This window comes from Prionailurus bengalensis, chromosome E2 (genome assembly GCF_016509475.1).
Source record: "Prionailurus bengalensis isolate Pbe53 chromosome E2, Fcat_Pben_1.1_paternal_pri, whole genome shotgun sequence".
Lineage (NCBI taxonomy): Eukaryota > Metazoa > Chordata > Mammalia > Carnivora > Felidae > Prionailurus > Prionailurus bengalensis.
In genome coordinates, this window is record NC_057352.1 from 31,523,779 (window position 1) to 31,536,662 (window position 12,884).

General features: G+C 38.2%; 1 protein-coding gene across 1 annotated transcript in view; it reads left to right on the top strand.

Annotated features, from left to right (window-relative positions):
* RBL2 (RB transcriptional corepressor like 2) overlaps positions 1-12,884 on the top strand; it is a 56,570-nt gene that overhangs the window by 32,519 nt on the left and 11,167 nt on the right. The window contains exons 15-20 of the mRNA XM_043599204.1: positions 1,473-1,742; positions 1,930-2,210; positions 2,301-2,477; positions 10,612-10,683; positions 11,344-11,449; positions 12,051-12,256. Coding sequence (XP_043455139.1) covers positions 1,473-1,742; positions 1,930-2,210; positions 2,301-2,477; positions 10,612-10,683; positions 11,344-11,449; positions 12,051-12,256 — 1,112 coding nt within the window. The remainder of the gene's footprint in view (positions 1-1,472; positions 1,743-1,929; positions 2,211-2,300; positions 2,478-10,611; positions 10,684-11,343; positions 11,450-12,050; positions 12,257-12,884) is intronic.

Genomic DNA, 12,884 nt, shown 5'->3' on the forward strand with positions numbered 1-12,884 from the left:
TTAGAGCTCTGCACTGACAGGAGCCTGCTTGGGATTCTCTCTCTCCCTCTCTCTCTGCCCCTCCCCCATTTGCTCACATTCTCTCTCTCTGTCTCTCTCTCTCTCTCTCTCTCTCTCTCTCTCTCTTTCTCTCTCTCTCAAGATAAATAAGCTTTAACAGAAAAATAATAAAGAATAAAATCAGGAATAACTTTATATCAGTGCATACTCAATAAATAAGGATGATCTCTATGGAAGTTTCCTTGTGTTTTGGAAGAGGAATCATAATGGCTTAACTGTTTTTCTGCTTCCCTGATCTATGGGTTAGGACTTGCCTTTAAACTTCATTTTCTTTATACTTACCACTTCTCCATTTTCATGACGTTTCTTAATACTTTACAAGATAATGATCATAATGCATTCCTTCCAACTGCACTTTGTTCCAAATACAAATCTGGTAAGTTTGTTCGCTTCTGTGCCATTAGAAATTGAAATGTTAAGCTATGGTCTGTCAGGACTGCTCCTGTCACTCCCCTTATGGCACTCCCTACAATATATTTTTAAATTTAAAAACCCACTGATGTGCAGATTTTATAGCCAGACATGGAAGAGGGTGGGATTGCTGCATAAACATTAAGCCACTAGTGTGAATATTTAACAACAGACTGAGCCATAATAGTTCAAGTTTGTTTCTATTTGGGATGATGAAGCTTCAGAAAGAGACAGTGGTGATGGTTGCACAACATTGTGAATGTAATTAATGCCACTGAATTGTATACTTAAAATGGTTAAAATGGCAAATTATACATTATATATATTTCTGTTAAAAATGAATTAACATAATATACCAAAAACCATTGAATTGTACAGTTTAAGTGATTAAAATGTATGTGAATTACATCTCATTCAAGTTTTAAAAATAAACTAAGCTTGAGTCCAACTCACATATATCTGTTCTTGCTGAAGAACATTATTGAGTCCTAGTAATTTTCTATATGTGGAAAAACACAAAGATGAAAATTTATAAAACTGGGGGAAATGCTCCCAGATGATACCACAGTAATATCAAGTCCATCATGTCCCCTTATCGAGTAGTGGCTTCACAGTGAAATCACAGTGCACTTGAGTGGCAGGTAAACATTGAATATAGTCAAAAGTATCCTAGGAAAATAGAGTAATTCTTTAAACTGCCCCTAAATCATCAAGGCCCTCTAGCAGTGGAGGGCAAAGTTTGGTTTCGATGCAGCAGAAGGTGGAATGTAGGAGGGAGCACTGTGGAACAAATAGAGAAGAATTCCTGTGTTTAAATTTTGTTCTTAATAGTGTTCGGTTGAACTTTCCTTAGTTGAACAGAGCTATGATATGACCCCTGTGATGTTTGTTTATGAAGTATTTCAAACACTGATTAGTTTTGAACATAACAGGTTGGATGTATGTCAGATCTCAGTTTCCTTGAGTTAAACTGTTTGATTTTTTTTTTTTTTTGACTCTAGGCATGACATCTCCAGCCACATTATATGACAGATATAGCTCCCCGACAGCCAGCTCCACCAGAAGGCGGTTATTTGTCGAGAATGATAGCCCCTCTGATGGAGGGACACCTGGGCGCATTCCCCCACAGCCCCTAGTCAATGCTGTCCCTGTGCAGAATGTATCGGGGGAGGCTGTTTCTGTCACTCCAGTTCCTGGGCAGACTTTGGTCACCATGGCAACAGCCACTGTCACAGCCAACAATGGACAAACAGTGACCATTCCTGTACAAGGTGAGGAAGGCAGAGTTGGATGTTGAGTTCTTTGTCGGTGGCCTTTATTGGAAAGTTACCTGAGACTTGGCTGGAATGACCATATGAGATAAGAGTGGAGAGGGGAAGGAGGTTGGGAGGGGAGAAATTGGAAACCCGTGCTTGGAGAACCTTTCATCATCATCATTTTCTTCCTAACAAATTATAGGTATTGCGAATGAAAATGGAGGGATAACATTCTTCCCAGTCCAGGTCAATGTTGGAGGGCAGGCCCAAGCTGTGACTGGCTCCATCCAGCCCCTTAGTGCTCAGGCCCTGACTGGAAGTTTGAGCTCTCCACAGGTGACAGGAACAACTTTGCAAGTCCCTGGTCAGGTGGCCATTCAGCAGATCTCCCCAGGTGGACACCAGCAGAAACAAGGCCCACCTTTAACTGGCAACAGTATTAGGCCCAGGAAGACCAGCTCTTTATCGCTTTTCTTTAGAAAGGTAATTTTTCATGTACCCTTCCCAGGGCAGAGCTTGGTAAATAGAAGTGTTAGGTAAACAAAGTTTGAAATGTTTTTGTTTATCTACCAGGTGTACCACTTGGCAGGTGTCCGCCTTCGGGATCTTTGTGCTAAACTGGATATTTCAGATGAACTGAGGAAAAAAATCTGGACCTGTTTTGAGTTCTCCATAATTCAGTGTCCTGAGCTTATGATGGACAGACATCTGGACCAGTTGTTAATGTGTGCTATTTATGTGATGGCAAAGGTGAGTACCATTTGGAGTATAAGAGGGAAAAGTAAAGAAGCTACTTCCTTACTCTCAGAACACTTTTAACAGTTTTATTGGGATAGAATTCACCTACCATATATTCGCTCATTTAAAATGTACAGCTCAGTGGTTTTTAGTATATTTACAGAAATGCGCAACCATCCCTACAAAATATTCTATTGTATGAATATATGATATTTTGTTTATCCATCAATGGCCACCTGGGTGTTTGCACTTTTTGGCTATTTGAATAATGCTGCTGTGAACATTTGTGTACAAGTTTTTGCATGGACACGTTTTTCATTTCTCTTTGGTATATACCTAAGAGTGGATTGCTGGGTACATACTGTGTTTAACCATTTGAGGAACTGCCAGACTGTTTTTCCAGAGTCACTGCACCATTTTATATTTCCACCTCCAGTATGCAAACATCCTGATTTCTCTACATTTTTGTCAACACTTTTTGTTATCAGACTTTGTTTTTCAAAATAACTTATTGAGGTGAAATTCACATAATGTAAATTAGCCATTTTTAAATGAACAGTTCAGTAGCATTTAGTACTTTCCCAGTATTGTACACTCAATCTTTATCTTGTTCCAAAACATTTCTATCCCTGCAGAATAAAACTGCTTTTTTTATTAAGTAGGTTCTCTCTATTCCCCATCCCCCTAGCTCCTGGCACCCACCATTCTACTTTCTGTCTGTGACTATTGTACACTATTTGTCTTTTTGTGACTTCATCTGTGTCATCGCATGAGTTGTAACTTCCTTCCTTTTTAAGGCTGCACAATATCCCATCATATGGACATACCACATTTTGTATATCCACTCATCCATTGATGGCCCCTTGGGTAGCTGCTACTTTTTAGCTGTCACTCCTGTGGACATGAGGGTACGAATATCTCTTCGAGTTTTTGGTTTCATTCTTTTGTGTATATGCCCAAGAGGGGAATTGCTGGGTCATATGGTAATTTTGTGTTTAATTTTTTGAGAAACTTGCCATATTTTACACAAGAGCTGTATAATTTTACATTCCCACCAGCAGTGCAGGAGAATTCTAGTTTCTCTACATCCTTACCAACTTATTTTCTATTTTTTATTATAGTCATCCCAGTGAGTATTGATTGATATATTATAGTGGTTTTGATATGCATTTCCCTAATGACTGATGATGTTGAGTGCCTTTTATTGTGCTTTATTGATCGTTATTTGAGTTTTTAATTCTGGCCATCCCAGTCAGTCATTCGCTTACTGGTCATTTGTGTATCTTCTTTGGTGAAATACCAGTTTAAATCCTTTGCCTATCTTTGAATTGGGTTGTTTGCTTTTTGTTTGTGGTTGAGCTGTAGGAGTTCTTTATATATTCTGGATGCAAATGTCTTGTCAGATATTTGCAAATATTTTCACTCATCTGTGTGTTTTTTTTTTTCACTTACTTGATAGTGTTATTTAAAGCATAATTTTAATTTTTAAAAAAAATTTTTTTTTTAACGTTTATTTTTTTTGAGGCAGGGAGAGACAGAGCATGAACGGGGGAGGGTCAGAGAGAGAGGGAGACACAGAATCTGAAACAGGCTCCAGGCTCCGAGCTGTCAGCACAGAGCCCGACGCGGGGCTCGAACTCACAGAGTGCGAGATCGTGACCTGAGCCGAAGTCAGCCGCTTAACCGACTGAGCCACCCAGGCGCCCCATCATAATTTTAATTTTGATGAAGTCAGTTTATCTATTTTTTCTTTGTTGCTTATACTTTTGGTGTCCTACGAATACATTGCCAAATCCAAAGTCATGAATATTTATCTCTGTTTTCTTCTAAGAGTTTTATAGTTTTATCTCTTACATTTAAGTCTTTGATCCATTTCTAGTAATTTTTATATGTGGTATGAGGTAGGAGTCCAACTTTATTCTTTTGCATGGGGCTATCCAGTTGTTGTCCCAGTACTACTGTTGAAGAGAACATTCTTTCTCCACTGATAGTCTCAGCACCCTTGTCAAAAAAAAGTCAGATGACTATAGACACATGGGCTTATTTCTGGACTCTTAATTCTATCCTTGATTACTATCTATTGTAGATCTCTCCCCCCGCCCCTCCCCCCTCGATTACTATTACTGTTAATTTGACCTAAGTTTTAAAATCAGGAAATGAGAGTCCTTCCTCTTATTTCTTCTTTTTCAGGTTTAGTTTGGCTAGTCTAAATCCCTTGACATTCTTTATGAATTTTAGAATCAGCTTGTCAATTCTGACTTCTTGTCTCAAAGAAGTCAGCTAGCATTCTGATAGGATTGTGTTGAATCTGTAAATCAATTTGGGGAGTATTGCCATCTTAACAAATTTTCACCGTCCATCTGTGAATATAGGTTATTATGGCCTTTATTTAGATCATCTTTAATTTCTTTCAACAGTGTTTTACAGTTTTCATAGTATAACTTTTACACTTTTTTTGTTGACTTTATTCCTGTATGTTCTTTTTGATGCTATTACAAATGCAGATGTTTAAATTTGATGTGCTCATTGCAAGTATAGAGAAATACAGTTGATTTTTGTGTCCTGCAACCTTGCTGAACTCATTTATGAGTTCTAATTGGTAGATTCCTTAGGATTTTCTATGTATAAGGTCATGTAATCTGCTTACAGAAAGAATTTTACTTGTCATTCATACTGCATGCCTTTTCTTTTTCTTTCCTAATTGTTCTGGCTAGAACCTCCAGTATAATGTTGAATCGAAGTGTTGAGAGCAGAAATTCTTTTGTTTCTCATCTTAGGAGGAAAGCATCTAGATTACACCATTAAATATGATAGTAGCTGTGATTTTGTTCATGACTGAAAAAACTTTATCAGGTTGAGGAAGTTCTGATATTTTTTTTTAAGTGTTTTTATTGTGAAGTGTGTTGGAAATTGTCAGATACTTTTTCTGAATCTATTGAGAAGATTGTGTTTTTTTTATTCTACTGGTATTTAGATATCAATATTAGATATAAATATTATAGATATAATTTGGGTATATTAAATATTTACTAATACTTAAATGTGTATTATATTTATTTTCGTACATTACCAACCTTGCATTTCAGAGGTAAATACCACTTGGTCATGGTGTATAATTCTTTTTTTATGTTACTAGGTTCACTTTGCTGGTATTTTTGTTTAGGAGTTCTGTCCTATTTATTTAACAAAATATTTTTTAACATTTTTGAGAGACAGAGCGTATGTGGGGGAAGGGCAGAGAGCCAGAGAGAGGAAGGCAAGAATCTGAAGCAGGCTCCAGGCTCCATGCTATCAGCACAGAGCCTGACGCAGGGCTCAAGCTCACGAACCGTGAGGTCATGACTTGAGCTGAAGTTGAACACTTAACCAACTGAGCCACCAGGAGCCCCAACATTTTTTTTTTTAAGTTTGTTTTGAGAGAGACAGAAACAGCAGGAGTGGGAAAGGGACAGAGAGAGAGGGAGACAGAGAACCTCAAGCAGGCTCTGCACTGTTAGCACGGAGCCCAGTGCAGGGCTCAAACTCATGAAATCGTGAGATCATGACCTGAGCTGAAACCAAGAGTCGGACAGGAAACTTAACTGACTGAGCCACCCAAGTGCCCCTGTCCTATTCATGAGAGATACAATGTTTTTTTGTCATGGTTTTGTTATCAGGGAAATATTAGAGTCATATAATGCATAGGGAAGTTTTCCTTTTCTGTTTTTTTGGAAGAGTCTGTGAAGAATTGATACTAATTCTTCTTGAAATGTTGTATGGACTTCAGCAGTGAAGCCATGGGAGTGGGCCCATATTTTGCTCTGTGGGTGGTTTATTGATGAATAATTCTTGTATAACTCTATTCAGATCATCTATTTCTTCTAGAATCAGTCTTTGCAGTATGTGTCTTAGGAATCTGCCTATTTCATTCATGCTGTGTAATTTGTTGGCACACAGTTCATAATATTCCCTTGTAGTCCTTTTTATTCTTTGTCACTAGTAACTTGAATCTTCTTTCTGTTTATCTTGGTTTGTCTAGCTAAAAGTTTGTCAATTTTGTTGACTGTGTCAAAGAACCAGCTTTTGGTCTCATTTATTGATATATATTCAGATCTTTATTTCCTCCTTTCTGTTTGCTTTAGGCTTAGTTTTTATCTTTTTTCAGCGTCTTAAGATGGTTAGGTTATTGATTTAGTATCTTTATTAATGTAAGCATTAATTAAGCTGTAAGTTTCCCACTAAGCCTCCCTTTAGCTGCATCTCATTAGTTTTGGTATGTTATATCTTCATTTCACTCAGTGTTTTCTAATTTCTCTTTTGGCTTAAGACATTGGTTATCTAGGTGTGTTAATTTATTTCAATCCTTTAAAATTTATCAAGGTTTGAGTTTTTTGTTTGTTTTTTGAGAGCATGAGCAGGGAGGGGCAGAGGGAGAGGGTGAAAGAGAAATGTCAAGCAGGCTTCAAGGAGCCTCATTTGGGGCTCGATCTCACAACTGTGAGATCATGACCTGAGCCAAAAATCAAGACTTGGAAGCTTAACTGACTGAGCCACCTAGGTGCCCCTACCAAGGTTTGTTTCCTAGCCTAGGATATGATCTGTCCTGATGAATAGTCAGTGTGCCCTTGAGAATGTATATTGCTTGTCCTTGGGTAGAGTGTTCTGTAGATGTCTGTTAGGTCTAGTTGTTATATAGTGTTGTTAAAGTCACATCTGTGTTGATCTTCTAGGAGTTGTTCTGTCCACTGTTGTAAGTGGGGTATTGAACTCTCCAAATATTATTGAATTATCTGTTTCTCCCTTTATTTCTGTTTTTATTTCATATATTTTGATGCTGTCATTAGGTGCATTAATGTTTACAATTGTTATAGCTTCCTGATGGATTGACCCTTTTATCATTTATGAAATGTTGCTCTATATCTCTAGGAACTTTTACTTTTTGTTCTAAAGTCTGTAGTGTAATATTTGCATAGCCACCCAGCTTTTTGGAAGTTGCTGTTTATATATAATATAGCTCTCCCCATCCTTCTTTCAAATGTATTTGTATTTTTTTAAGTTCATTTATTTTTGAGAGAGAGCAGGGGAGGGGCAGAGAGTGAGGGAGAGAGAGAATCCCAAACAGGCTCTGTGCTATCAGCACAGATCCCAATGCAGGGCTTGATCCCACAAACCATGAGATTATGACTGAGCTGAAATCAAGTCAGATGCTTAACCGACTGAGCCAGCCGGGCGCCTCAGGTATATTTGTACAAGGTATATTTCTTGTACAGAGTATAGTTGGATCTCTTTATTTTATTTATTTATTTATTTTATTATTATTAAAAAAATTTTTTTTTCAACGTTTTTTATTTATTTTTGGGACAGAGAGAGACAGAGCATGAATGGGGGAGGGCAGAGAGAGAGGAAGACACAGAATCGGAAACAGGCTCCAGGCTCCGAGCCATCCGCCCAGAGCCTGACATGGGGCTCGAACTCACGGACCGCGAGACCGTGACCTGGCTGAAGTCAGACGCTTAACCGACTGCGCCACCCAGGCGCCCCTATTTTATTTATTTTTTAAGTTTATGTATTTATTTTGAGAGAGAGAGAGAGAGAGAATCCCAAGCATATGGAGCTCAAGTTCACAAACCATGAGATGATGACGTAAGCCGAAGTTGGACACTTAACAGACTGAGCCACCCAAGCGCCCCTAGATATCTTTTTTAATCCAGTCTGACAGTGTCTGCTTTTTGATTGTGTTGTTTAATCCAGTCACACTTAGTGTTATTGTTATAACTGTCATTTTACTTTTTATATGTGTCTTTTTGGTCCTCTGTTCCTCCTTTACTACTTTCATTGCATTAGATGAATATTTTGTGATACAGCATTTTTTTCAGTAGTGACTTTTTCCATTTTTAAAAATTATTTTCTTAGTGGTTACTTTCTTTAAATTTTTTTTAATGTTTATTTATTTTTGAGAGACAGTGTGAGTGGGGGAGGAGCAGAGAGAGAGGGAGACACAGAATCTGAAGCAGGGCTTGAACTCACGAACCGTGAGATCATGACCTTAGCTGAAGTCAGACGCTTACCGACTGAGCCACCCAGGAGCCCCTCTTAGTGGTTACTTTAGAGCTTACCATATACATCTCTTTTCTCTCTCTCCCTCCCTCCTTCTCCCCCTAGTTTTATTGAGATAAGTGTTGTACACCATAGAGTGTACAATGTAATGATTTGATACATGTATATGTAATTGCATTTCAGTTACCATAAAGTTAACATCCATCACCTCACATTTAAGATCAACTGTTACCCATTTTCAAGTATATAAATACAGTATTGTTAACTATAGTCACCATGCTTCATTTTAGATCCCCAGAACTTACTCATCTTATAACTGGAAGCTTGTACTCTTTGACCAGCATCTCCCCAATTTCCCCACTCCTACATATGCATCTTAACTATATCAAAATCAGCTTTAGATTTATACTAACTTAACTCTGGTGAGATACAGAGGTGTTATTTTTGTTTTTTAATTTTTTTTGAATGTTTATTTTTGAGAGAGAGAGAGACAGAGAGACAGAGACAGAGCATGAGCAGGGAAGGGGCAGAGAGAGAGGGAGACACAGAATCCAAAGCAGACTCCAGGCTCCGAGCTGTCAGTACAAAGCCCGACACGGGGCTCGAACCCACAAACTGTGAGATCATGACCCGAGCTGAAGTCGGACGCCCAACGGACTGAGCTACCCAGGCGCCCCACAGAGGTGTTATTTGTATATAGCTGTTTCCTTTTAATCTTTTGTGATAAATTGTGATACATATTACATCCATAAATGTTACAAATCCAACAATTACATTGTCATTTTAGAATTCTATGACTTTTAAGGAACTGAGAGAAGAAAGGAGTATACTTAATTTATAGGTTTTGTTATATTCATCTTATTTCTGATTCTGTTTATTCGTTCCTGTGGTTTCAAGGTGTCATCTGGAGTCATTTCCTTAGCCCAGTACAGCTTTCCTCCTCCTCTTGTGCTGGTTTTGGCAGATGTATCACATCTTGGTATGCTTTAGGTCCAATAATACATTAATTATGTATTGCTTTATACAGTGGCTTTTTAAATTAGTGGAGAAATATATATGGATTTTATCCTGTCTTTACAGTCACATAATTATCTTTACCTGTGATTTTTTTTAAAATGTGTGTTTGAGTTACTGAAGTCACTTTTTATTTTTGTTTTTCGAGATTTTATTTTTGTATCTTCACCCAATGTGGAACTCAAACTCACAACCTTGAGATCAAGAGCTGTGTGCTGTACCAACGAGCCACTAGGCTTCGCATGGGGTCATTTGCTTTTAGTTTAAAGAACTGTTAGTATTTCACGTAAGATAAGTCTGTTAGCAGACCTAATACTGCTGTTGTTTGATCTGAGATTATTTTTCATACATTTTTGAAAGATAACTTTGCTGGACACTGAATTCTTAGTTTTTTACTTTAAGCACATTCCACTGTCTCTCAGCTTCCATAGTTTCTGATGAGAAGTTGCCTGTTATTTTATTGGGGCTTCCCAGTAAGCAAGAAGTTGTTTTTTGTCTTGATGCCTTCGAGATTTTCTCCCTTTGGCTTTCAGCATTTTCACCATATGTCTGGGTATGGATCTCTTTGCATTTATCCTACACTTGGAATTCTTAGAACTTGTTGGATATATAGGTTACTATTTTTTAAATAAATTAGGGAAGGATTGAGCCTTTCTTTCTTTTAACCTTTTTTCTGCTTCTCTCCTGTGTATGTTTGCTGAATGTAACAGCTCCCTGAAGCTCTGTTCATTTTTCCTCCTTCCTTTTTCTCTGTTCTTCAGATAGCACAGCCTATCTCAAGTTTGCTAATTCTTTTTTCTTTGCCAGTTTAAATCTGTTTTGTCCCTGTGGTTAATTCTTCATTTGTTAACTGTACTTTTTTAGTACAGGTCTTTGTTCAGATACTACTCCCTGTCTTGGTATTGAATTTTAATAGGTTTTCTTGAATAGTAGTTCTTCATTTTTTATATGCCCTTAGGACCATTTCCAGAGACTTGAAATGGCTGTTTGTTTATATGACTGTCACCACTTTCACTGGGGAGCAGATTCACAGAGCTCTTCAAAATATTTTGCTTGAAGTCAATTTCTCTCTCAGGATACTCTCATTATTTGCCAGGTCACAAAAGAAGACAAGTCCTTCCAGAACATTATGCGTTGTTATAGGACTCAGCCACAAGCCCGGAGCCAGGTAACTATATTTTCTCTCAGGGCTGAAAATAAAGCTTAAAGTGTTTGATAAGTATAAAAAACTAACCACAGTTTATTCTAAGGCCTTTTTTTCCAGAATAAAAACTAAGATTCTACTTTAAGAAAGTCTTTTCTTTAATCTTCTTTAATTATGGACAGACAACTTCCCATCTTGATTAGTTTATGCCCTCTTTTCTCCAAACGATGAAGTGAAATATTTGATTTCTTCTTAGTTTGGATAATCACAGGATAGATGTCAGTTGAGGAAATTGTTTAGCTTCTGTGTCACCTTGGAGGCTGGTTTAGCTCCACTAAAGGTAAAGCTCACTTTACCTTTAATGCTGCTCGTTTATTTCAAAGGATAGGTATGTAGGATCTTTGTATTTGACTTAGAATAACTTGATTTCATGGTTGGGTGCTAGCACTGCTCTTTATATTATCCTTTTATAGGCCTGTATTTGGAATTTGAGGCCAAACAGGCCCTAATGTAAGTCCTGGACCTGTTATTTAATAGATCTTTGATCTTAGCTGCATTTATTAACCTCCCTGAAGAGGACAACTATACCAAATGGAGTTGTTGTGAGATTTAAAGAACAGGTCAAGGTCATATCATCTAGGATATGCTCAATGAATCTGTCTCCTTCTTGTGGTCTCTCTAAAGGTGTATAGAAGTGTTTTGATAAAAGGGAAAAGGAAAAGAAGAAATTCTGGCAGCAGTGACAGCAGAAGCCATCAGAATTCTCCAACAGAACTAAACAAAGACAGAAGTAGGTGTTTAAGATCTTTATGAACACTTACAAAGACAAAATTAGGAGCTTCTCACTTTTTAGGCCTAGAGACTGAGGCTTACTAAATGGAATTATGACTAGAGAAACTGAAAATATTGGCAAAAAACTTAACAATAAACAGAGTTCTGAATTTAGTGGCAAAGTTGTTTGTCCTTCATCCCATAGCCTGGAGGCACATTGTGTGTAACATTTTTCTCCAGGGAAATTAGACAAGGTTTCCGGCAGGAATTTGTTGGCCTGAGTTCCAGAAACATCTGGCATGCTAACTGAAACCATGCTATGGAAATACCACCCTTAATTGTTGATTTGTATCACTGAATGAAGGGCACAGGTCCTAGAAAATTTGGTGTAACTTATTAACGAAAACTACCCCGGAAGCCTTTACTACATTCATGGCAGGGGGTCAAGTTACTACTTAATATTCTGTGCTTTCTCCCTGGGATGAAGAAGAGAGTGCCCATGGGCTGCCATTAAACAAGTACAGAGGGTAGCTGTTCGCCTTTATCTTCCTGAATTTTCTTTTTAAAAACAAGCTGCATGAGCAGTGTCTGTTTATCATCCTGTGCTCTACCCGCTGCAGCCAGCAGAGACTCCAGTCCCGTCATGCGGTCCAGCAGCACCTTGCCCGTTCCACAGCCCAGCAGCGCTCCTCCTACACCTACTCGCCTCACAGGCGCCAACAGTGACATGGAAGAGGAGGAGAGGGGAGACCTCATTCAGTTCTACAACAATATCTACATAAAGCAAATTAAGACATTTGCCATGAAGTACTCACAAGCAAACGTAGTAAGTGTGACGGATTATTTCATACTTTCTTCACCTGTGAGGGAGGAGGAATCACATAGGTTGAGCTGCTCTGTATGTAAAATGGTCTTACAAATCATTCATTTGTTAAATAAAACTGAGGAAATCTCTAACAGAAATCATATGCCTAACCAACAGAATTTCTTTTATTGTGAAGCATTAAACAAGAATTAGATGGTATTTGGATTCCCTACAAAGTACTGTAATACAAGAGAGAAACTGCATGCATTCGTATTGTCCAAAACCGATCAGCTCTGGTGCCCTTCCAAGTTACTTAGCTTTCTTGTTTTAAAAAAAATGTTTGATGTTTATTTTTGAGAGACAGAGGCAGAGTGCAAGAGGGGGAAGAGCAGAGAGAAAGGGAGACACAGAATCCAAAGCAGGCTCCAGGCTCTGAGCTGTCAGCGCAGAGCCCAATGTGGGGCTTGAACTCAGGGACCAAGAGAACATGACCTGAGCTGAAGTCCCATGCTCAACTGACAGAGCCACCCAGGCGCCCAACCTACTTAGCTTTCTCTCTGCCTTTTGTTTCCTCATATATAAAATGGCAATAGGAGTAATCCCTAGTTTATAGGGTTGCTCTGGGGATTAAATGCTATAATGTATTCAA